This window comes from Vavraia culicis (assembly GCF_000192795.1).
Source record: "Vavraia culicis subsp. floridensis unplaced genomic scaffold supercont1.28, whole genome shotgun sequence".
Classification (NCBI taxonomy): Eukaryota; Fungi; Microsporidia; family Pleistophoridae; genus Vavraia; species Vavraia culicis.
In genome coordinates, this window is record NW_007360631.1 from 21,634 (window position 1) to 46,311 (window position 24,678).

Here is a 24,678-nt window from a genome sequence, read left to right on the forward strand (position 1 = left end):
CAATGGCGATGGAAACGGTGGAAATGGAAACGGTGGAAATGGCAATGGCAATGGAAACGGTGGAAATGGAAACGGAAACGGAAACGGTGGAAATGGCAATGGCGATGGAAACGGTGGAAATGGCAACGGAAACGGTGCCGCACCCTTTTCTAAGGCAAATGGAAGCGATAAAACACCTGCCGCTAAAAATAACAACAATGTTCCAACAAATGAGCCAGAGGCAACCGGAAAAGATGAAGACAAAGTAAGAAATGAAGAGACCAAAGGTTCATTCGGCCATTCATACGGTGGATATCCATCTAAAGCATACGCTAGTGAATGTGGAAGTGTGCTTTTCTGTGAATCAAGTAAGCCTAGATCTTACGAGTCGCCATGTATCACGTCTTATCCCGCATCGCAGTGTTATGAGAGTAGCAGCAGTTGCTATCCGACCAAAGAGCCGGTCTGTCCGCCATCTTATCCCGCATCGCAGTGTTATGAGAGTAGCAGCAGTTGCTATCCGACCAAAGAGCCGGTCTGTCCGCCATCTTATCCCGCATCGCAGTGTTATGAGAGTAGCAGCAGTTGCTATCCGACCAAAGAGCCGGTCTGTCCGCCATCTTATCCCGCATCATCATGCTATGATGGTAACAGCAACTGGCATGCAGCTAAAGAATCTTCGTGCTCACCTCTTTATCCCGCATCGCAGTGCTATGATGGTAACAGCAACTGGAATGGCGCTAAAGACAGTTCATCGTGTGGCTCATCATCATTCTGTGCAAGCGATTGCTTCTCATCGTGCAGGCCCGGATATTCAAGTTACCGCCCATCATACAGGAAAAGAGGCAGAAAGAGTGCTTGTCAAGGATTTTCATCCTGCATGTCGTAGTAATATGCGATAAAACCAAATAATTGTGAAAATAAAATGAAGTAGTTTGCAATTATCGTTTTTTACCGAATTGTACCGCTGTAATGGGCGAATAATCGATATTAAAACATTCTAACCGTTACCACGTTACTTCCGCTAGCACTTTCATTCAATAGCAAGTAATTTTTACATATACGGCTGACACTCCAAAATCGTGCATTTCTAATAGGCAGTACAATTTTCATACAAATTTGTCACTGCACTCACCCATGGAGATGATGCTGTCTTTATGGTTATGTAAAACACCTTTTTTATCATCATTGTTTTGATTGTTTACCAAACCATTAGTGTTTAGTTTATTATTATTTCTTTCAATCTTCAATTTTTCTTGCTCCATTACCAACTTGTAGTTGGAAATCAACTTCTGAAGATTACAGCATTTCTTTTGACTCCTTGACTTCCTTTTTAATTGACATTATTTTTTCGCCACTCTTCATCTTGTCGATCCAAGTCTCCATAATAAATTTTTGCAGCCTTGTAAACGGCTTAGCAAACGGTTTAACAACAGCTTCCTTGATGGAAGAAGATGATTTATCAGGAGAATTAAAATTTTTAAAAGTGTGTGTAAACTTTCTGCTTCCACCTCGGCTGCGCCACTTGGTGTGTCCGTGTACTTTTTTTGTTTTTTGTTATTTTTATTTTTTACTATTTTTTTTGGTTTTATATTTTTTTTTGGAACATGCACAATACCGAAGTGCTTTTTTAAGAACTGTGCACGGAGCACAGGAACATTTTGCAGACTCTCGTAGGTCCGACCAATAAATAAAGCTTTGCCGCGGCAGACAATCAGCTGATTATCTACAGCACAGACAAAACCACCAGGATTTAACAATTGTGTTTTCTCCACCAAAAACTTTTCAGTTGGTGTATTGTCAAAGTAGGACTATATTATGCATCGACTTCTTAACTTATTTATAGTTTTGATTCTTCCAGAAAAATGAACGCTAGTCGATGATGAGAACATACAAAATGTTCACAAAAATGTCAATTTGATTGTGATGTTATGTTCTGTTACATTGACCAAAAACTCACTTTTACATTCATTTCTTCGTATTTCATTCTTTTTCTGGTAAATCATCAAAATATACTGTGAATGCTATCATAATTTGTTACAATGTTGAGGACATCAAACAAAAGTTAAAAGTGCAGATATGTTATTTATTTCATGCATTTTGATTAGACGTGATGGTGTTCATAAAAACAGCCAACTAAATAATAGAGGGGTTCAATAAATAAAAATAGAATGAAAATATTGTTTGTAAATGATGACTAAGTGCATCTCAGAAAGAATGAGTTGTACAACAACTTTAGACTCTTCATGCAGTACAAATACATGGAACAAAAATTTTTATTTTTCTCGAAGGGTCAAATGATTCATTTCACAGAACCGACTTCTGAACATTTGAATTGTCTTTCATTTATATGAAAAATGGCGGTGTGTCTTCGTTCGTTTGATCTCCTATTGCTACCCCTTTTGTTTGCCACGCGGTTTTCGTACAGAATGATAGCATGAATCAGGACTGATGAAGTGTGCGGAAATGAACAAACACGGTTTGAGAAAAACTTCGAAAATATCACGAGTGTCTGATCCTGATAGCTCGAACAGACATTTTGCTTGTACTGGGTATGATGTAGTTTAAATAACAGGTAATGCTTAACGAACCAGGTATGTATCAGAGTGCGTAGTTTGCTACCATGAATGCTTAGCCGGTTTTAGCCGACAACGATAATATTAGCCCATGCAAAAAGATGAAAACGAAAATACGGAGATGTTGTTCAGCGATGATTACGGCAGTATGAAACGGAAATTAGAAAGAATTTACGATGGAAAGGAGCCGATCACAGATTTAGAGCACGTTAGTGGCTTGCTTAAGAAGCAAGGGGCATTAAACAAGCGAATAGACAAATTGATAAATGTTTCGAAGGCGTTTAGGGGAAAGGTGCACCTAAAAGAGGGAAGAATCTACGAAGTAAACTTGTTTTAAACTGATATTGAAAGGTTTTTACGTCAATAGCCATGTTCTTGAACGCCGTTGCCGAACAAACATGGTACATAGCTGCAATATGTTTTGGTAAATTGAACGATAATGTTTAACAGATTTATTCACCTGGTATAAGCTCTTATTCTACCATAGAAGATCACAACTCTTGGATAGGTATCACTTCAGAGTCACTTACTGCGCTACGCGTATCACATCAGGCCTGTGGCCACGGTCGCTTCCAGCAGACCAGAAAGGCGTATTCGCCCAGATGCTGCTGTGTGAGGGATAAATAAACGGTTTTGAGCGGAAAAGCAAATAACGATGTAGGAAACAGAAGTGCCACAAGAAAGGTTCATTGTGCCGCTCTCAAAGATTTACAGCACAGAAATCGCTTAAACAGCAGATTGATCGTGCTATCGCCAGCAATGCGAGTGTCCAAAGAAAAAATGAGCAGTTAATATATTTCAAAAGCGACGGATCGTACAACTGCTAGATGAGTTTGTATGTGGCTGTGAGATGGTTATTAAACAGCTTTACAAAAATTGGATCACAAAACCAGGATGACTGTTTCTGCAAGACTGGCACCGTGTCCTGGAGTAGAGGAATGTCAATTGAAGTATATTTGCTATTTATATCGGCCATTTCATCAAATGTGCTGTAAGGAGCGATACTTCCAGCAAATTTAGTGGATTTAGTCACTTCCGTTATCGTAGTAAAGTGTGCTTAGCGTTAATTTGAATAGATCGTGTTAAAGAACGCACGCCCGTATCAAAAGTGATGCTGGGCGCACATCTAAAAATTTAATGAGCAAGATCCAAGTGATTTATTTTAAATTCGAGAATAAAACAGGATATATGCGCCTGTGCTGCTGATATGAGATTCGTTTAATTCAGTTACGTTCATATCATCAAAGCTGTGCCATAACGAATTTACCTTGGCATATGCAACATAATGCCCGTTCCTCAACGTACCGGAATGGCATACCATGCCGGTTAGATGGTACGTCTTCTTGTCTATCTGCATCTTCTCGCTGACAACAACATAACTGTCATTTTTGCGATCAACATCAATAAACCTGGATAGCTGCAGTATGAGCACCTCTGGATAAGCCGTAATCTGCCTCGTAACGCACACCTTCGCCCGTTTCTTGCAGCTTTCGCACTCAACCTCAGAGTTGTACACCTCTTCCTTGAAATATTTGTCGACAGACTCCTGCATGCTCTCGGTCACGTCCAGAGTCAAATTCCTGAACTGATGCGTGTGCTCCGTCACTGCAAAGCAGCCCATGCATCGTAGCCGGTTTAACACCAGCCCAAAAAACGTTTTGACCATGATATTCGTCCTGCCAATCTTCCGCAACTGATGGACATTCACAATAGACATGTTGTCGAGCAATCCGAGCTCCTCCGTCAGCTTGCTGTAAAACAACAGCAGAAACTCCTGCGCATCCTGCTCATTCCCGTCCAAAATGCGTATTTCTGTTGCCAAACCGTCTATAAAAAACTGCGGATCCATAATTTTGCTGTCAATGTATTTTGTTATGAATCCCTGGAACTTTTTGCATATTTTCTGCTCCTTTGTGAACAAACCCGATTCGAAGTAGGTGACCACGGGATACGTGTACATCGTGCACTGCATCACAGAGTTAAAGAAGCAGTTATTTTTTGTGTTGACCAGCCTGCACGGCGCAGGTACGAGTCTGCGTTCCATCTGTACCATTTTGTTCAAGGATACCAAAAATTCAGAAATTAAAAAACTTTGGATATTTGAGGGGAGCAGGCCAAGGATACGACCGAGACATACCATTCACCATGAGTTCAACGAACCATACTTAACTTGGATCTGATCAACGTGCTCTTCACCGTGGTGAAGCGCCTTAAATGTGTGTAACCAAGTAGCGATGGTATTTCCTTGTTCTTGTTGTTGAGCGTCTCTGCTTTTCGTATGTAACCATCTGTGTTTGGCACACAGGATCGGCTATGGCCACTATTCCATGGTTCAACATTACAAAAAACAATTTTTCTGTCTACGAAAAGCATTCAAATCCTGCAGATAACAGCAATTACACGTCAAACAAATCCAGTTGATATTTGTACAAATTTATAATCTCATTATAGTACGATATAAAATGATGAAACCGTGTAACAAACATCGAATCTGCTCTATTCGTACTATGAAATAACCATTTCTTGCCAAGGTTTCGTTTATTTATCTCCTCATATCATAGCATCCAAATAATCACACTTCCCGATCCACTGAGACTGATCATGACCACGGACTTTGCTTCATGGAGAAAACTAGTGCTCCATTCCGTATAGCTCCTACGCATGTACCATCACCACAACAGAAAGGTATGCTGCAACGGTGACCTTAACGCGCAAGCTATGAATTACTTGACATTCTCCCACCGAGACCTTCAAAAGAATTCTTCGCCTCGGATCTGCAAATGAGTATAATTTCATGCAACCAAACATTCAGCCGAGGAAATGTGTTTGATATTTAACCCATCATAGGAACTTCTTGAAGAGATGCCACACGGTTTACCTCTCACCCTTCTCATAGAATGGACATTTTCTCCCGCATATCGAACGATAGCACCGTATTCAGCCAGGAACCAGACGTGCATAAGTGTTGATACGCATTTTAATTCACGTAACACGTCAGTTGCCGGATTAACAACAACAATTTTCCAAAATAGCAGGGATCGTAGGTATAAAGAGGCAATTCAAATGCTGATTGGTCAGTTCTCTGAAATAAATTGCTCAACCCAGCGCAAAACTTTACCATTCTTGTTCCACATTTCTATGCCAAATACGTTGTTAAGGATTTTTGTTCAACTCTTTTTTCTGGGACACTCTCAGTTGTTCGTTACAAAAAATATTCAAAAGACATGATTATTGGATGTAAATCAATTTACCAAAGATTCAAAACAAGGGACAAATGTAATATGATAATTTTTAAAAGGAAAGTATTTAGTGTGCATTCAAACTTTATTCCGTTTTTAAATAGAAATAGCGCAGCTAATGACTTGTTAAAATTTTTTATCACGCCTCTATCGGTGCACAACAGCCGCTCTAGACTTGAACGTTTCACGTTGAATGGCAAAAATCGCCTCCCTGAGAAGTGTGTGACCAACACGATATGGTTAAAGAGGACAGTGTGCTGTGGTTGTATTTTTCTTCGCTAAAAGCATGGTCATAGTCAAATTACGACTACTTTTTATCGGTGTCACTGCTACGCACCGGCACTCCCCTTGTAACCTGTGGGAACAATGAAGCGTACAGATTAACCAATTTATCAAGTACAACCGATAGATCGATGTGCCAGATTGCCTTGCATTTTGATGCCAGAAATGGAAAGAGTTTTGAGTTGCCCACAGCATGAGTCGACTGGTGAAGAGCACAACCTGTCATGAGTCAAAAATAATGGTGATATTGGCAAAGTGTTGTGCTATCAAAGCAGAAGAATGAAAAGGGAAAGATCCACAGCTAAAAAATAAGTTAAACGTTGAAGTTATTGCAGTATAGTGAGTGTGTTTGTGCCACTATCACTAAACGAGCGTATAAAGCGCAGTTTTTTCGAACGAGTTTATCTACACATTTCCTCTTCCAGTACTCTCAAGCATCACATTATCCGTGCCTCGTTACAAACTTGAAGCGGGTCTATCCGGTAAATCGTCAACGAGAGTAGATGCACCATTGGTAGTGTCTGCATCAGGAGTTTCAGGCCTCCCTGGCATTCCTGGGGTACCATCGGACCCTACATTCGTATGAGCAAGTAATGAATCGTTCGCTCCGTTGCTGGTTGTTCCATGGACCACCGGCTGATCTGTAACACTACTCATCCTTATATCATCTGTGCTAGTGCCCACATTCACATGTGTGATTGCATCTTCACCGGATAGAGAGGCAGGCCCTAGGTTCTCAGCACTATGATTGCCATCTGTGCTAGTGTCCCCACTCACATGTGTGATTGCGTCTTCACCGGATAGAGAGGCAGGCCCTAGGTTCTCAGCACTATGATTGCCATCGGTACGAACAATATTTGTACTATGATACGCACTGTCAGTACTTGATCCACTTTGATTACTACCAGTTATCAGTCTGTCAGACCATTTCAATGATTTCTTTTTCAGCACTGTTCCCTTATTATCTGCTAATTGAGTTCTCGATGTATCATTCTGTTCCATTCCTGAGTTAAAACACCTTTTTGGGGAATCAGCTAATCCCAACACGACAGGGCGGTCGATTTTCGGTGCGTTATTACTCTGAGTTATTGGCCGCAAACAACCGCTTTTCGTTTCATTTGTTTCATTTTTTGCATCTTTGCTCGCAGCATTTTTTTTTCCATTTTTGTTATCGATGACCCTATTGTTTCGATCGAACAATTCAGCTTTTCCCAGCAGACGTACCCATATGACTTTCCCACTCTCTGGACCAGCTTCCAAAAGAACTCCAAGTTTTGCCATTTTGTATCCCTGCTCCTTGATTATTAACTCCTCCGGTTTCCAATTATCGATAAGAATTAAGAGTGTTCTTTTGAGGCATTCTAACCACATGTCAACCACTTCCAACCGCATTTCAGGCTGTTTGTCATTATAATAGGAATAACGGTACATGGGTCGTTTTCCATTTTTATACATTTGTCTTGTGCGATATGACAATGTTTCTTGGACTTTCTCCAACATTTTTTTCAAAACTAACACTCCTTCACTTCGTAAAAAACTGTCAGCCGACATTGCCCTACTTAGCAGGCTCTCCAGTTCTTCCGCTTTGTACCTTACAAAGAAATCATCTTGAGAAAGCTCAAATATTTTATCCGTGGTATGACCCAACAATTTACTATACATTCTTTTAGCGATGTACACGTAGACCCTGGTGTCGATTACACCATCATCCAAGTTCTTCTGTACATCTTGAAGGAACGAAACTAAGCCTCTGTCGGCTTTCACATCATATTGCCCTTGAACCGTCGATTTGACAATTTCTACTATAAAATTATCACAAATCATAGCTTTCTGTTCATTTCCTTGCACATGCATTATATCCGGTGCGTACGAGGCCTCGAAAAGATTTTGTATGTTTTGGTCACTCTCGTAGCAGTGATCATAATCGCTTAGACAATCGTCAGATACCTCATCCAGAAATAAACTATCTTCAAATTCAATCCAATCCGATATACCGCAACTTGCACTGACCATTACAACAAGACACAATGTATAAAATAGCATGAACTTATCCGCTCCTCTTCTTTTATAGTTTTTCGATGATAAATTGCCGTCTTTCTGCCAAATATGACATCCTGTCCATCGCTATGGAATTAATTACGGCCTATTACATCACAATGTCAAGTTTTGATCAGCAATTACAACATTTAATTGCTTTTATCACATTTTTGTGTCGTTTGTTTTAATAAACCATTTCTTTGTCGGGTATTTCCGCGAACATCTTGATGGCGTGCAGCTGCAACGCTTCACAGTCTATAATCTGTGATGTTTTGTAGCAACATTTCAATATTTTTACTTTTGTCTGGAGCGTTTACTCACCGCTTTATTTTTACGTTCTAATCCGATCCTTTCCATTGCCAAGGAATTGTAAAAATTGAGAGAATTCTCTATCTTTGACAGACCAGTTTTTAATGAGAAAGACATTCCGGTACATTCATATTGTGTAATACGTAAATTTATTATTGTAGAAGACCTTTTCTTGTCAATTTGTCAACGCCGGTTCATTAAATTGAATTTTAATATTCTTCCGTATTAATACGACTTATCTGACAGTCCATACACATTCTACAACCAAATTGAATTAATCACGTTTTAAATATCATTGGAGTACCGATCGTGCATTTATAATAGCATGTCACGATAAATTTAACATCTTCTCATTTCTTCATTTATGTTCTGTACTATGGATCATATATCAGCGGGTGTACTTGCATTCGTACCAAAATACCAATACGTGATCCCCATCTCTACCAATCCAAAGTATTAATCAAGCTTAATAAATGTCTTAATGTCAACTTTGCAATCTCTGATACGTATGATCTGATCATTGGCAATAGTTAAATGCTTTTTTGTTCTGTTGCACACAGAATCGGTCGTTTATCTTACCAGCACCTAAAAAATGCTTTTTTGTTCTGTTAGGACTAACCGCAGCCGCTAGTTACCAAGGTATGTTCATTTGTCCTTTCATATCACAATACTTAAACGAACATACTCTCTGGTCCAGAAAGACTGCGGTATATTTGCACAAAATTACGGATTTATACCGCGTAGATACAACAGATTGCTTTCGTACGTAAATTTATTGAAGTATGAGGCTTGTCTTGCGTGTAGACGCAGGTTAAATGAAGATGAACTGGAGGCTTATGAAGTATTGAATAAGGTACCATGTCAGAGTATCAAATATGCGATATATACCAGGGACGAAGCCATACCCGTTGCGCAACAATTCTCTTATTTACGCACAGCATACGAGGAATCGGTCACGAACAATAGATCGATAGCTGCGCCCGTGCCTAAAAGACTGGAAAATACGCTCGCCTGCGTGAGATGATACGTATTAAATGATAAATAAGTAAATTATAGAAAAAGTTGGCAGGATCGGCACAAAAAACGTATGAAGCCCTGAAGTGGTACCAAGGCGGCAGACTGTTTTCAAACACGCTGAAGAATTATCTAACATCATTTTTAATGGCAAGGCGTATTTCCACGCGATCCGATGGTGCCAAAGTAGTAATTGATAGCAGCTGTAAAGTTGCAGCGTGATCTACCACTCTCTCGGCCCCTGTGCTTCATTTCCAGGATATCAAAGTACGTCCCAAAGCTCCAGTCAATGCAGTTCTGTCTTATGTCCACGCACAGTTTGATAATTACCATCTTGACCACGAGCACGGAGTTGCGGTCGTGCCTGAAGCATCGGCTATGGAACATCTTGATCAGCTTGGACACCCCTCGATGGCATCCCGAGCTTGACCCATGTCCCTTTCGCACGTTTGTTAGCATTTTACATATGTACTTGAACAATATTAGATCGATTTCGATGGGGCAGTTCAAGAAGGTCTCTGGCTTTAAAATGAACAGGGGAATGCATACGGGATTTGCAACGATGAAGTTCACAGAGCTCTGCACGGTAAAGGTTGTATTATCGCCACATATTCTGAGAGATAGCGAGCCAACACATGCTTTGGACTCATTGATGCACCTCGCCATTTGTATTGCGAATGGGCAATTGTACAGAACAAGGTTGCAGTACGCGATGCGGTACATCGCCAACGGATCTTGCATCTCCCATGCTTGTTCGTATTCCCTGAAATCCTTGTATATGAACTGACGGAGATTATCGAACGCCTTCAACAGAACCTCACACTCCCTGTCCGTGAGATCCCTGCATCCCACTTCGCACACCAACGGTGTTATGCACTTCTCAAGGATGTGCCGGCCGTGTGCAACGTGTCTCTCCTTGTCTCGGCACGATCTGTGGCAATCCGAGCCGAAATCGGACGATTCACAGTTGAAATCGAACAACCCGCCATCATGCTCTCTTCCGCGGTGGTGGCGCCTTCTCTCGGACCCGCACTCGCTAATGCATTCGGCTTCAAGAACGCCCACACCACTGCAGGAATCACGTGCCATAACACCTTGCAATGCACATGCCAGAATTGTAGTAGAAAGAACAATCAGATTTTGCATACGTGCACGGATCTGTTCCCTTTTATACTTTCGTGCTGATTAATTGCAATCTTTTAATGAACGTCCAATTTATCAAAGACCCAAAATGATGAATTGCGAGAATTTATCATTGAAATGAAGGCGGTAAGGAAAATTAACTGTCGTTGAGAACGCATGCACGGCTCAGCCGTGCATACCACGTCAGACCCGTCGAATAGACCATCAAGATACTAATTAAGTGATTTATGAGGAGGTAATTAAAACATGGGCATCAAATGATGTATAACAATAAATTTACCTACTACTTCGGTTACACGGAGGTGATGCGCTCACCAAATTAACGTATTCATTGAAGAACGGTGTGGCATTAGCAGGTACGCGTGCAATGAGGCTGTTCTACCCGAAACGGGGACGATAACCATTTTATGGCCTTAAGGCACGAGGACATGCTGGATAAAACCGCAAAACATTCGCTTCACGCGCATTCCGCTCAGCAGCTGCCACATCACACGCTTTGTTTTCAACACGAATCTGACAAGCAATTTAATTACGCCTCGATGATCTCATTTATCAGCTCTTCTCGGACTGACACGACCAATGGTGACCACCTCCTCGGCAGCCGTGGGGTGCACACACACGCAGTTGCTCAGGTCATCCAACGACAGCCCCTTCTTCATGCCCACCGCAAAGCCTTGCACGATCTCATCCACACCGTTGCCGAACAGATGGAGACCGACCACTCGACCGCCATGCACGATCGCTTTGAAGACTGTGCTTGTTTTGTTGTCGCTCAGTGCGTATATCAGATTGTTGAAGCGTGTCTCGTACACTTCTACGCTGCCGTACCGTGCAACCGCTGCCTGTTCGCTCAGGCCAACGCTTGCACATGGCGGGTGTGTGAAAACCACGCTTGGCACGAATTCGTACACATCAGCAGGAATAGGTTCGTGTTCGAACAGGGATCGTACGAGTTTTCGAGCACAGAATATTGCGAACGGCGTGAGCATGTGATTTGGTCCTATGAGATCGCCAACGGCATACACACCTTCCACGCTCGTCATAAATTTTTCGTTCACCACCGCGTAGCTGTTGTGCGTGTTTATGGGCACCTGCACGTACGAAAGATCGCAGTCTCGGCCAATCGCACACATCACAAAATCTGCGTTATTTATGACTGCGTTGTTCAGCACCACCTTATAGGTGCTGTCGCGTGGGCGCTCATCCTCGAATTCCACCCGGACCTCGTCTTTGTGTATTTCAAGGACATCTTCTTTGTCTTTGACGTTGATTTCTTCGCCATGTATGCCGAAGCGCACTTTGTTGTTGGTCCTGTCCTTAGATACGTCGACCACTTTTATCTGCTTGATTTTGTTTTTGTAGGCCTCATTGGGAGGCACATCGTTTTCCTTCTGCTCAGTTCTGTTCTGTCCGTTCCCGCACTCAGTGCTTGTTCCCTGACAGCCACGATTATCCTCGCCGGTCTCCTTCTGCTCATTGTTGCTCCTTCTATCCTCCTCACAAACCTCCAACACACTCTCCTCATAGTACGCCCTTATACGGTGCTTTTCAAGCTGCTCCTTCACCACAGAATCAAACAACTCGTCAAAATGCGAGAGAAACCGCTTACCGCGCAAAATAATGGACACCTCCGATCCAAGCAACGCCAGCATAAATGCAATTTCAAGTGAAATGTAGCCACTGCCTATTATCACCGTTTTCTTGGGAATGCTCTTCAGATAAAAAAAATCATCGCTGTATTTCACAAACTCTTTTCCCTTAATTTCCAAGGTCTTTGGCTTTGATCCGCTCGCCAGCAGAATATGCGTGCCATCATGCACCCTGCCATTCACCTCAACCTTTCCAGCCGCAATCACACGTGCGTACCCATTTATAACCTCCACGTTGTTGCTGCCAAGCATACTTTCATAGATTATGTTCAACCGACGAATGGCGCTGTCCCTGCACTCTTTGAACAGCCCGTAGTCAACCTCATAGCTGGGATATACGCCGTATGAGCGTGCGAGCAGCATGTGCTCAATTATGTTTGTCATGTTGTACGTGATTTTTTTGGGCACACAGCCCAGATTGACACATGTACCGCCCAGGTACGCATTTTCTATGAGAAGTACCCGCTTGCCCAATTTTGCAGTCTCGCGAGCAGCCGCTATGCCACCGCTTCCGCCTCCGATCACGATCAGGTCGTACATACGGTTCCGCACACCCCCGTCTTTTAATATTTTTCCGATGACCAATGAAACCGTTCCGCGCTTGAAAGACCAACAGCTGCAGAAAAGATGCACGTGACATGGACCAATTACACGTGCTAAAGCGATCTGCAGGCTGTGCAGTGTTTAACGCCCTGGTCATAATGCAGCACTGAGGTGCAAAGGATAGACAGCTCCGCTCTGCACCTGCTCAATTGGCAAGTAACGGCAAATCAAGTATTTCATCAATTCCTCGTGCAAATATTCTTAAACCACAGCATGCCAATGTTATGCTTTACATTGCGAGTGCGTTTGTTTATTCCCCGTATTGAGGCCCGTTGTGAGGCGCAATTGGAGTAGTGAGCAAATTAAAACGGGTGTTGTAGCATGAAACGATTAATAAACGTACTTTTAATGAAAAAGCTGTAAATTTGAAATAATTGCGTTAGGTGCAACGGTCTTTTACGTATGCCTACCGCAGGAAAATGCTCGTTGCGATTGACATGTGCTGATTGATGGTACTGCTCGTGCACTCATCGATCTGAAGCGTGCATCCCATTCTTAAACAGCGGTAAAAGGCACTTCTAGTCCTTTACTGCGTTACAAATCATTTTTAAGTGTTGGACCACCATGCAATGAGGTGGTTGAAAAATAATTGCATTGTCGGTATTCGTTCAATGCGATGCTGCACATTTGTCTATTTCGCTTCGGTGCACTCTTTTCGTATCTTCCACAGGACAAGTAATCGGATCTGCTCCGCGAACCAAAGAGCGCCAGGGCCATCGCAGGTTTTCAGGGCACCAGGAGTAATGTGTGATACGATGATCTAACAGACTCTCAAATAGATAAAGGACCTGCTGTGCTCACCAATAATGGCCTGATACGCGAAATCATCAATCTCTACAAATCAAAAAGAATCGAACAACAGATTTAAAAACAAAAAAAATTTTGGGCCCATGGCTTGGACTTACCGTAAAATTTAAAAAATTTTTTGCCCAACGAACGTGTGATGATAACCATTCACGACGGTCTACTGTACGGTGATGAATGTGTGTTCTGATGTTCTTTACGATGTACGGTTCACGATGGGCTAACGTGCTGTTAATATTGGTTGGTGGCAACCGGGTTGTTTGCTGGACAGGACAGCGTGCAAGTGATGATAACCATTCACGACGGTCTACTGCACGGTGATGAATGTGTGTTCTGATGCGCTTTATGTTGTTTTATCTTTCAAACACCTGCTCATGCCGCTTGGCAGAGCACCTTTTTTACAATTAATATGTTACTGGCCTGTAATAGCAAAATGTGTACTGCGGTCCGAATGGGCTGTTATAGCCATGGCAAACGCTCAGCGCATCAGGAGGGTCTGTGCGTGGTGGTGATTAAATAATTCTTAGAGGTAACGAGGTGTACCGAATTGAACGGCAAGCAGGACGGTTCAAGGGATGAAAGATACTCAGTGAGTGCATGCGGCCTTATCATGACCAATTGTGCGAGAAACGGTAATTTTGTGTGCGCATACGTTATTTATCACAACTTATTTCACTCTGTGTCAGCTACGGTCAATGTTATTCCATCCTAAGAATATGCTCTGTGTCAACATCAAGTAATAAATTGCTTTAAGCAGCTGCACTTGTCAAATCTATGTATTTTCAGCAACGGGGTGGTTGTTCCTCCATTCAAATCCTAGCAATCGCTCACATTCTCAACATCCCTTTTGTCGTATAAATTGCCCTGTTCAGGATGTGTCTGCATGCGCGGTACATTCTTTTGCAGTTCTTCATTACGAAAAAAATCTTACAAAAATTTTTGGAGCTTTTCTGCTCACGTCATTTGAAAGGAAGCTTGTTCAACGTTTTTACGAGGAAATGGTAGTTGTAACGAATTATTATTCCGATTTAGAGCAGCAACCGGAACAAAAATGCGGTGTACTCTTGCTAGTACAGAATATACCACGTGGTACCAGAAAATTGGTTGATATTGGTAAGTTGGACTGGTAACGAAAAAAATTGGAGAATCGCTAATGAACGGGCACTAAAACAAAGGTTACTGCCTGTACAACAATTAAAATACTTCTCTGTTTTATGGAGTAATACGAAGTGAAGGTTTTTGGTCCTTCTGTTCTGGCAAAAGATCTGTCTTGGCATATCGGCAGCGTAAGCTTACTTGGTCTATTCCTCTTTTTTATTTAATGCCAGTGCCAAATCAAATAGGCAGATACTTACATTTTTGCTACATACGATCTGTTGATGGTGTTGAAGTGCAAACCAACCGTATCGTTGACAATTGCTGTGCTGATTGCTCTTATCTTGTCGCCTATCCTTATCTCTTCCCTGATATTCCACCATGTAAAAATGCCTTCTCTGCAGCTATGAAGGTCCTTGACAAGCAGCTTGCAGTATCTTTTCAGCTTGAACTCTTCTTTAACGCCATGTTTGACGGCCAACACCTTCATGTATTCCATCTCCTCTTCCAGTTTGGTCATATCTACGGCTCGTTTCAGTCCTTGGCACTGAATCAGTACCTTGTCCTCAACAATTTTGATAATCGAGAACTCAATCGCTGGAACGAGACCGCCTGTCTTGTCCACATTCGTAAATTTGATCAAGAACGACGCGCATTTGGTATATCCCAGTTTCTTATCATCCCGTACGCGCATCACCGAGTTCGAGTGCATCTGAAAGGCAGGCCCGTCTATCGCAAGGATATCCTTCTCATGTGTGAGCAACTCTGCGTTAAAAACATAAATTTTATCGCCAATTTTCAATTTCTGTGCCACAACACGCCCCTGTATCGCCTTGTCCGCTCTGAAAAGCAGAGAGTAAAAGCCATCGTAAAGCTCAAGCATGCTGCCCGTCCTTACGATCATCAGGCACATCAATTTAAAGCATACATCGTCACCCTCAACGATTCGCCGGAGAATGCTGTACTCGCTTATCCTTCTTTTCTCCATCCTGTCTGCAATGTCCCTCTCTAGAGTATTCGATTTGAAGCAGCTCAGGTATGCCCATTTGAACTGCACATCGACCCATTCTTTTCTCTGATTTTTGTATTTCTTTGCAATTTTGGCGTAAATTTCTTCGATTTTTCTGTTCTTCTGTATTTCTAGTGTTGTATGTCCCTTCACAGGTTTTCCGTACATGCGCATCGGTGCATTTTTTGTGATGATATCGTTGTTTATTGGCGCAATATCATCCATTTTTACCCTGATTTCGTCTTTAGACGCGTGTTTTACGATCCGATTCTGTTTGTTCTTGTCTTTGGCATTTGCTCCCACGACTGGTTCGTTTTCTTTTTGTGCTCCATCAACACAGAACTTTGAATTGCATATGTCAATCCGACCACCAATTCGCGATATGCTTCGATTTTTATTCGTTTCATCGCTGATCTCTAGCACCTTTTTCTCCATCCCATTAATAGCACTCGCCTCTAATTCTTTCACGATTTGTTTTCCGGTATCACTTCTATTTTTTGATTGCTTTCCATTTAAATCTCTGCCATTCCGCGTATCTTCTGCCTTTGCACCCGTAATATGTGATCTATCATTCCTGATCACACTTTCTCCATCCACCGTATCACCCGGTCTAGTTCGCTTGCCATTTTCGTTCGACTCCTCCTTTGATTTGTTAGACGGCTCTCCATCAGAGAATACGCAATCTTCGGTTAAAACAGATACTTTGACCTGTGCGTTCTCCCTCATCCTTACATCATTAAAAATGTTCTCCTCATCGAAGACGTCCATGCTCACACCGACAGCATTGTCATCCGCTGCGCGCTCTGAATCCTGATCAAGTCTCTTAGCCATTTTTTTTATGGCATCTTCGCTGACATATATCTGTTTCTTACTCGCCGTTGTGAACCCCGTGAGCATCGAAGTGCTGTCCATATTTACTGTGCGTGCACTGCGAGTGCTCGCGTCATTTTCGAGTTTATGCTCGTTTTTCTGTGATGAAAAAAACGATTCCGAATGCAGAGGATCCCTTTGCTCCCTCAAATCAGTGATTTCATCGCTTCTTGGCTGCGTGAGAAAAGACGAAAAATCAATTAGCTCTGAGTTGCTTGAAGAAGCATGTAAATCCGGATAATGTTCAACGTGTTTATTTTGCTCGTCCTCAACGCTCGAAAAATTGCTGTCGCTCGCACTGATGTCTTCCGAGTCAAACGAATCGCTTGCACCAGTATGATGCTCTTGCTGGACGTAACGGATAGGCTCGTTACCCTGCATGGAACCAGCACAAAGATCCTCCTCAGAGCTACTGATCGAGGAACCACTCATCAAATCATCATCATGCAAATCTGATGAGGAAATGCTTTCCTCTTCTACCATCTCCTTGACCATGGGGTATTTTTCGTTAGAATTTTCTTTTGACGAAAACTCTGAGCTTGCGTGCACCCATTCCCATTGCCGATATTCTGCTTTAATGACCTTTTTTGATACGCCGTGATCATAAATGGTGTTGCTACTTCTCGCATTCGATCCTAGGTTCATGTGATTTTGCGGGACATCGGGTAGGGGCGTACCACGGCGGTTCACGAAACCGTTTCTGTTGAGTATCGAACCGGAGAATAATTCGTAGTCAGCGTCAGAATCATGGTGAGGTTGACCAGAACCAAGGAAAAGCCCCGTCTTTTGTAGAAGAGACGCGATATCCTGTCCATTGGTTCTTGGCCAGCCTGATGTGTATTCTGTAGCGCTTCCCGTTTCGATGTTATTTTGATTTTCTCTTGAATAAAAGACATTCGTTTTCCTTGAACTCTCTCGATTGACCAGCAGCCTGTCCACCAAACCTTGATACACACTTGGATCGTTTATCGTTACAACCCTATCATCAACTTTTTCTTCTTCCGTGCTTTTTGATATAGACGAGAGGTTCATCGTGATTTGCGTGCCGTCAGTATCATCTGAGCTTTCTGACATTGGAGATGCCAGCATGTTTTCATCGTTAATGCCCTCTTCCAAGTTCTCTGACACAGGAGATACCGGCGTATTCATATCAATTGCTGTTTCTGACACGGAAGCTGTTGGCATGTTCATAGTGCTAACTTTCTTTGCTGTGAAAGCTATCTGTGCATCTGAACTGCTGGTTGTCTCATCCATACTCATCGAACAGGATGAAACACTCGTAGAACATTTCCTGCTATTTTCAACATGTTTTACCATCGGTGTATTAAAGTTCTCGCTTTCTTTCCGCACTGGCACGAAATGACCAGCAAAATTTCTTACCGTCTCACCAGAATTCCCATTGTTCGGTGAAGACTCCGTCCTGTAGCCGTCATAATCACTAAACGGATTTGTGTACTCATCCTCGTCTATATGCGGAACATCAAAGCCGTTCCTGCGCATGTCTTCATCACTGAAAGGTTTTATTATTTCCTCCGTTTTAAGAACCGACACAGGTTCGTTTTCATCCGATTCGTGGTTATAGAGTCTTTGGTCATTATAGAGTTCCGATGTACTGGGATAAATACTGCCAGGATGCAGTAACTGCATTTTCCTCTTTTGTTTTTTTTTCTTCTCTGTTACGTTTGTTACGCTCCCGCTTGCGAATCCTATTCCATTCAGCCAGGCCATATCCGGGATTGAAGTGACTTTGTGGTCGCCTACTATTTGCATCCGAGCTTGTGTTTGGCATGGCTGCATTGTTGCGCTGTTCCTCTATGTAAAAGCCTACAATGCGCGGCGAAGCTGCTTTCGTATCGGATTCGTCCAGTTCATAGTCACTTTCGTCTGAATGAACAGTAAAATTGCACGTGTCTTGTTTCTGTGCACTCATTAACATTTACACATATTTGTGCTTATTTATACTTTAGGTAAAACAAAGAAACCCGTGATCGGTTTCAAATTATATCACCAAACAAAGACACCATTTGCTATTTTCCACCGGTTATCAATGATTTTGATCTTGCATTTCCGACAGGACGGTATATCGCGTTAGTACAGACACATTTTTTCGTCTTTTGCCATGAATCATTTGGTAATGGTGTGTCTTTTTGTTATGACAGCATAATAAATTGTACTATAACAGCACTCATCTTTCGTTTTTATCAGCTTTTTGAGTTGTACAACTTGTTAGTGCCAACTACCACTTAATATTTCGGTTGTAAAACCATTTCTGTAACCTTAAAGCAATATCAAGTACGTTATTTGGTATACTATTAAATAAATTATCAGCAACATGCCACAATTCATAATCAAGAAGAGAGCCAGGCGTTGTTATGTAATGAGATAAATAGGCGTTCTTACGATTGACAAAACGAGAATGGAGCATCCTTTGATGGGACAAAACATTAAATAAAGGATGCTAAAACACAAAGGCAAGTGTAACCACGAACAAATGATCATAGGAACAACGAATAATTTGCTGTTACATCGATCGCAGCGTTTTGATCACTGAAACCAAGAATCGTTTTAAAACAGATCACAAACAAAACACAACGGAATGTTTACCAGCAACTGCGTTAATATGGTCTAATACATGGTAAACTACTTTGAACAAACAAAAAGACTTTACCCATCGTTTTAGCGGTTAACCCCTTAAACCATCAATGTACCGAATTTACAAGTGCAAAGATTATTTAAAGAGCCTAAATCATTGTAACCATAGCCAGTGCACAGTTTGTTTACCAGTGCGTAAATAACTCATAACCATAGTTGAACATTGAAAATAAAATAAAAAGCGTTGAAGAACACACATCTGTGCTAACATTCAATAACGATTCCTTATACAACACTAATGGTTCTTTATTCGAAAGGCATTACCAAAACTATGAATCTGATGAGAGGTGACTGAAGTTAACGTAAATCAATTCATATGAAGTGCTTGACTCTACCATTCAATCCATCAAATGTAACGAATACGATCATAAATGCTTACTTAATGCGAATCCGTGTGTCAAATTTTGCATTGAATGTTCATCCAATATAAATGTAACCGTTTATTGTGCTATTCATCAGCTTATGTACGAGTGCAGATAATTTTTTTGATGGACACAATGTAATTTGTTATGTATGCAGAGAGTTTATCACGATCTCCTACAACGTGATAAGCCCTTATTTCCATATCAAAGTCCACATTCCCTCATAATCTGGCCTTTGGTCATGACTGGTCACCACTTCATCAGTAAGCGCAGTTACCCACGATGGTAATATTTGTTCTATATTTGTTCTATATTTGATTATTAAGCTGCTTTATTCCCACAAAACGAATAAATATTCATCATTTATTACCCTAAGCATAGAAGTAAAACTGCCCTAGACCTGAAGAGAAACAGAATGTCTTGAATTGCTTTAAAGTACCCCTCAGAATGCATCTCAAGTGCAACAATCTGCGCTGCCGCTCCACCATCCAGAAATACATTCTAATCACGCCATGCTCACACGTATACTGTGAGACGTGCTCACCAAAAATAGAGAATATGCAGATCTGTGTGGCATGCAAAACTATGGTAAGAAAGGATGAGCTACTTGTACGTGAGCTGACAAAGCCACCTTCAATCGTTGGCTATCCGCCAGATGATGTCTTGGAGTGCGCGCGTGATGCCATATCATTCTGGATGTATCAGGCGCAGCAACAGGAATACATAATGAAAACTATGTTAGAAAAGGCGCATTCTGACGCATATAAGGCGGTGCAACACCTCAAAACGTGTAAATTGAGCGCAGCGATTGAAAAAGAGAATATGAAGAGTTGTATCAAGAAATTGGAAAATAGTTTGAAGCGGGAAAAAGAGAATGTGTATGATCTAAACATGATGCTTAGGGAGAAAACAGACGAGTATAAAAAACTGTTAGTGCGAAAGGAGCGAAAGACTATAAATAGAGGAAGTTATGAGAGTACGTACGAGGAGTAATAAAAGTATAACAGAAATACCGTGTATTTGAGAGTATTTATTGACCATACATCGTAACAAATGGTCCATTAAAGTCATCTCAAGTAAGAAAAATCCAACGAGCAATTCATCGAACCTAAGTTGTAAAAACTAATCTCACGTATAAATCGTCATAGATGATAACCCACAAGCACGTCGTACTAAATTATAAACCAATTCATCGCACCATTCCCAATAGAAACCATTAAATTGCACAAATTGTCTTTAATATAAATTATAAGACATGGCTACGTCACGGCCAAAAGCATCTTTTTTCTATCCATAAATCTTTTCCAATTCTACGAATACCTCCGTATCAAGATATATTCCCTCCTTATCAGTGGGCCGCTCATATTCCATAGCACACTCTGCATCAACATATCCAATCTTGCGCAGTTCAACCATCTCATCACTCGTTTGCTGTGTCCATTTTTTAATAAATCTTACACGGCTAAGCAACAGCGTGCGTGTAAATGAGTCAATATAATGCTCCTCCTGCAGGCTCAGCGGATAAAACGCGCATGCACGCTGAAATGATTTGAGAAACGCGTTTTTTAGGAAAAACGTGAGCACGGCGAGCACAAACAGGCACAAGGATAGGTACATGTTATGAGAAGTGAGGTACTGCACGGCAGTGCTCGTCTGGAAGAATATTAGGATGTAAATTATGTACGTGGCTGCAAAGTTGAAGTGGACACCGCCCGTCTCTGTTTCGTTCTTCACGCAGTAAATGAATTCGTTTTTAAAAACGACGAAACATGAGATGTAGAATACAAAGCCCACTACGAGAATGATCGGTGTGAGGATGCTGTACACGAGGCAAATAGCAAATATGAGGAGCATGTTGGGATAAACGGTGCCAAAGTCGAGCGAAATGCTCTTCTCGAGCTGTTTCTTTGAACGAAGAGTCTTGTTGCTGAACATGTACGCGAACGCTTTCGATATCAAAGGACCTACTTGCAGGAGAATAAGCACCTGCCCAACAAGTGCCTTCTGTATAAGTGCGTTCATGAAGAACACGCTCGTCTTGAGCAAGCCTGTCTGAAGGCCTTCAAGCACTTTCTTGACCTCGTCAAGACCAGAAAGCTGGTGAACCGAGTATGTGGTAACAAACGAAAGGAAACCGTTCAAAAACAGAAATATGGAGTAGCGATTCATCAGGGAGACCTGGTCAGCTGTGCCCGAGTAGTTGCTCTCGAGCGTGATAATGAGCCGTATGAATATCGGACCAATGGTCATCAGAATGTTGTACGCGAGGGGAGAAAGGATGCCGTTCAGTGTCGCTCGCCAGTTCGCGTGTTCTTTCAGGAGGTCTGCCAGCCACGTAAATTTACCTTCGAGATACTTCAAGTTGCAGAATGATGCAATCAAACCCACCGCGTAGAAGAACATGAGCGTGAACAGCACAAACAGAAACGAGCACAACAGCCGTTGCATGTTTGCTATAAATGGGCTTTTGTTGATGTTGTCGTATTTTATGTCGTTTGGGGCAGGAGCAGGTTCTGCGATGCACGAGAACATTTTGCTGGAAATGAGCGATTGGCACAGAATGCTTGCACTTCTTTGGTGCTTGAACGAAACGATGCCTGCACGTGTTTTGTAGGGAATTTCGAGGTTGAAAGACGACCGGAAAACTGCATTTCTCAGACACGCATGGTATGTCTCACTATTTACGCTGTTAGTGGGTGATCCCAGATTATTTTCGTTCTTTTCAGACCCTTGGTTTTCCTCGTCATTGTCTTTGTTTTTCTCTTCGTCATTTTCTTTGTTTTTTTCCTCGTCATTTTCTTTGTTTTTTTCCTCGTCATTTTCTTTGTTTTTTTCCTCGTCATTTTCTTTATCTCTATTCTCATCCTTTACAACCGTTTCATCACCACCCTTCTCCACATCGTTCTCTTCGCCACTCCTCTCATTGTTATCCTTCCCTTTGTCGTCTTTCACAAGGTCATCATCCCTGTTCTCCTTGCTCTTGTCACCACTAGAACTACTCCTTCCATTCCCTTCCTTATCCTCTGCACTCTTAAAACTATCATCACCCTTCAAATTCTCCTTGTCGCTGTAATCCCTGTCATACAACTCGTCCTGTATAATCTCAACGATGTTCTTCTCAATGGTCGTATCCTCATTCAGCTTCTTAAGCTCTTCTGTGATGTCATCATGGTTCTTCTTCAACTCGCTGAGTATGCCCTGTAGCTTGTCATACTTTTTGTCATTAAAGAGCGCCTTGAGAAGGTGCACTTTCTTCTCAATAGGCATTATTTTGCTATTTTTTTCCTCCTCAAGCTCCATCGTTGAAGCAGAGCCTGCAGACCCATCGTTTACATTGCCGCCTGCTTCCTTTTCACTCAACTCCGTTTGTGTGCGTTGCCTGTAAATCGCGTAAATTTCGTTTTCAAGGCGTATCACGATCTTCTTTTTCCTGGAAAGCAATTTGTTGTACCTGCGCGTGTCCCTCACAATCATTGCGTTCTTCTGCTCGCCCAAGCCCAACGCACTCACATACGATGACAGGTCCAGACTGCTCTCAAGATACGTGGGCAGCCGTGTGAGAAGGACGCTCTTGGAGGGTGCATTCACGTACTCAACTGAATGCTTCTTCATGTACTCGATGGGATGCATCGTGGCCGGGTTGCGTATGTATGCCTGTCGCAGGGAGATAAACGATTTGGCGTAGCTGTAGAGTACAAGAATGACAATTGTCGTTATGATGAACACCACAACAAACGAACACAGCTTAACGTAGTACTCGTCCTTGTTTCTGTAGCACAGCGAGAAATAAATCTCTTCCGAGTTGAACGCCCCAAAAGCGTACAAACCACACAGCGGCAGCGTTACAAAAATTATCATGTAAAAGAAAATGGTGGCGATCATTTTGAACAAAGAGAGCATGACGTAGCTGTCCAGTCCGTTTATGTTTATCATTTCGATGTCCGTTGTCCGGTAGATCGGCAGTATCCAGTTTAAAATGCCCGTGTGGTTGTAAGCGGGATGTATTTTCTTCTTTCTCGGATTTGGCGAGAATATAAGCCTAAATTTATTCCTCAGGATAAGAAAAATGATGAATAGCACGCTGTACACCACAATCTGCGTGCTTGCGTTCACCATTATCGATTTATCTGCATCGTGGATGTCGATCTGCGTGTCTATGCCCGACACCTTCTCGGCCTCAGTCTTTTTTGCCATTTATGCTGAGGATGTATTTTCTGAAAATAAATAATGCAAATATTTTTAATCGTGATTTGATTGGTTATGGCAATGAAGGGCAGTAAAGGAGGCGACATGATGAATGAACAGCTGCGCTTAAATTTTAAAAAAGGAGTGTGTGTAAACGATTAGTGAATTAAGGCGAAATACCATATCAAGAAAAGACGTGTTCATGATGTGATGGGAAACTAAATTAGATTGTTTTAGCATACCAAGTAGCACTTCTGTGCAAAACACGTTGTTTATTTTCATGTCTTCGTATTTCAGCATTGATCCTGATATTTTACACCGTAGAACGGTGTTACACAACCTTTTGGTAGTTGACAGTTCATATTCCATAATTTTGATATTTTTTGTAGCGGCACTCTTCCTTTGTACTCAGCTACCGCAGCACTGCTTACCTTTTTATTGTTTGTTTTGAACCCTTTGTCGCCCAAAAAGAAAGTAAATCGTGAATAGCAGCTCAGATGTTTGTTTTGTAATGTTAGGCAGAGAAGCGCGGCAAAGATGAAAACGTATTGTATAGGTATTCAAGACATCAGGTAGAAATATGAAGAAGGAACATGATGCGCGCTCCTTGTACGCCTAAAGTACCAAACGAAAGAGTAGGGTTGAGGAAGCCTGGTGTATCCAACATGATTCTGTGAATGAGAAGGTATCGATGAAAAATACGTGGCTCAAAGTAGTAAAGCACATGCAGTGTATTAAAAAACAGACAGGAAGAGGTAAAACGCTGAGTTGTCCATGGTCCAGAATATTTTTTATTCGACGGAAGCGGTAAAATATTACATGGTTCAATTGAGAAATAATAATTAGGTGTGAGATAAACGTTCTTTCGAT

The 24,678-nt window shown here is 41.9% G+C and overlaps 9 protein-coding genes across 9 annotated transcripts; 3 read left to right on the top strand and 6 right to left on the bottom strand.

Moving 5' to 3' along the window:
- Position 1: 1 nt before the first annotated feature.
- Positions 2 to 868, top strand: VCUG_01671 (uncharacterized protein; the record flags this gene model as incomplete). The annotated part of the gene is made up of 1 exon (XM_008076497.1): positions 2 to 868. A coding segment is annotated over one exon (867 nt), but the record flags the coding sequence as incomplete, so codon positions are not given.
- A 2,826-nt stretch (positions 869 to 3,694) lies between these two features.
- Positions 3,695 to 4,695, bottom strand: VCUG_01672 (uncharacterized protein; the record flags this gene model as incomplete). Its single annotated transcript, XM_008076498.1, has 1 exon — positions 3,695 to 4,695. The coding sequence occupies one exon, from the start codon at positions 4,693 to 4,695 to the stop codon at positions 3,718 to 3,720; it is 978 nt and encodes a 325-aa protein (XP_008074689.1). The 3' UTR covers positions 3,695 to 3,717.
- A 603-nt stretch (positions 4,696 to 5,298) lies between these two features.
- Positions 5,299 to 5,783, top strand: VCUG_01673 (uncharacterized protein; the record flags this gene model as incomplete). The annotated part of the gene is made up of 1 exon (XM_008076499.1): positions 5,299 to 5,783. The coding sequence occupies exon 1, from the start codon at positions 5,418 to 5,420 to the stop codon at positions 5,781 to 5,783; it is 366 nt and encodes a 121-aa protein (XP_008074690.1). The 5' UTR covers positions 5,299 to 5,417.
- A 749-nt stretch (positions 5,784 to 6,532) lies between these two features.
- VCUG_01674 (uncharacterized protein) lies at positions 6,533 to 8,119 on the bottom strand (the record flags this gene model as incomplete). Its single annotated transcript, XM_008076500.1, has 1 exon — positions 6,533 to 8,119. The coding sequence occupies one exon, from the start codon at positions 8,117 to 8,119 to the stop codon at positions 6,533 to 6,535; it is 1,587 nt and encodes a 528-aa protein (XP_008074691.1).
- Positions 8,120 to 9,564: 1,445 nt separating this feature from the next.
- On the bottom strand, positions 9,565 to 10,582 carry VCUG_01675 (uncharacterized protein; the record flags this gene model as incomplete). The annotated part of the gene is made up of 1 exon (XM_008076501.1): positions 9,565 to 10,582. The coding sequence occupies one exon, from the start codon at positions 10,580 to 10,582 to the stop codon at positions 9,581 to 9,583; it is 1,002 nt and encodes a 333-aa protein (XP_008074692.1). The 3' UTR covers positions 9,565 to 9,580.
- Positions 10,583 to 11,091: 509 nt separating this feature from the next.
- On the bottom strand, positions 11,092 to 12,790 carry VCUG_01676 (uncharacterized protein). Its single transcript, XM_008076502.1, has one exon. It carries the CDS (start codon positions 12,766 to 12,768, stop codon positions 11,125 to 11,127), a length of 1,644 nt encoding a protein of 547 aa, XP_008074693.1. The 5' UTR covers positions 12,769 to 12,790; the 3' UTR covers positions 11,092 to 11,124.
- Positions 12,791 to 14,729: 1,939 nt separating this feature from the next.
- Positions 14,730 to 18,337, bottom strand: VCUG_01677 (uncharacterized protein; the record flags this gene model as incomplete). Its single annotated transcript, XM_008076503.1, has 1 exon — positions 14,730 to 18,337. One exon carries the CDS (start codon positions 18,335 to 18,337, stop codon positions 14,987 to 14,989), a length of 3,351 nt encoding a protein of 1,116 aa, XP_008074694.1. The 3' UTR covers positions 14,730 to 14,986.
- Positions 18,338 to 20,012: 1,675 nt separating this feature from the next.
- VCUG_01678 (uncharacterized protein) lies at positions 20,013 to 20,848 on the top strand. The gene has a single exon (XM_008076504.1). It carries the CDS (start codon positions 20,071 to 20,073, stop codon positions 20,614 to 20,616), a length of 546 nt encoding a protein of 181 aa, XP_008074695.1. The 5' UTR covers positions 20,013 to 20,070; the 3' UTR covers positions 20,617 to 20,848.
- VCUG_01679 (uncharacterized protein) lies at positions 20,837 to 23,817 on the bottom strand (the record flags this gene model as incomplete). The annotated part of the gene is made up of 1 exon (XM_008076505.1): positions 20,837 to 23,817. One exon carries the CDS (start codon positions 23,815 to 23,817, stop codon positions 20,911 to 20,913), a length of 2,907 nt encoding a protein of 968 aa, XP_008074696.1. The 3' UTR covers positions 20,837 to 20,910.
- Positions 23,818 to 24,678: the final 861 nt, after the last annotated feature.

Bases quoted from the DNA above. Each gene is read 5' to 3' on its own strand.
- VCUG_01676 (XM_008076502.1), bottom strand. From the start codon at position 12,768: ATGTACGACCTGATCGTGATCGGAGGCGGAAGCGGTGGCATAGCGGCT.
- VCUG_01678 (XM_008076504.1), top strand. From the start codon at position 20,071: ATGCATCTCAAGTGCAACAATCTGCGCTGCCGCTCCACCATCCAGAAA.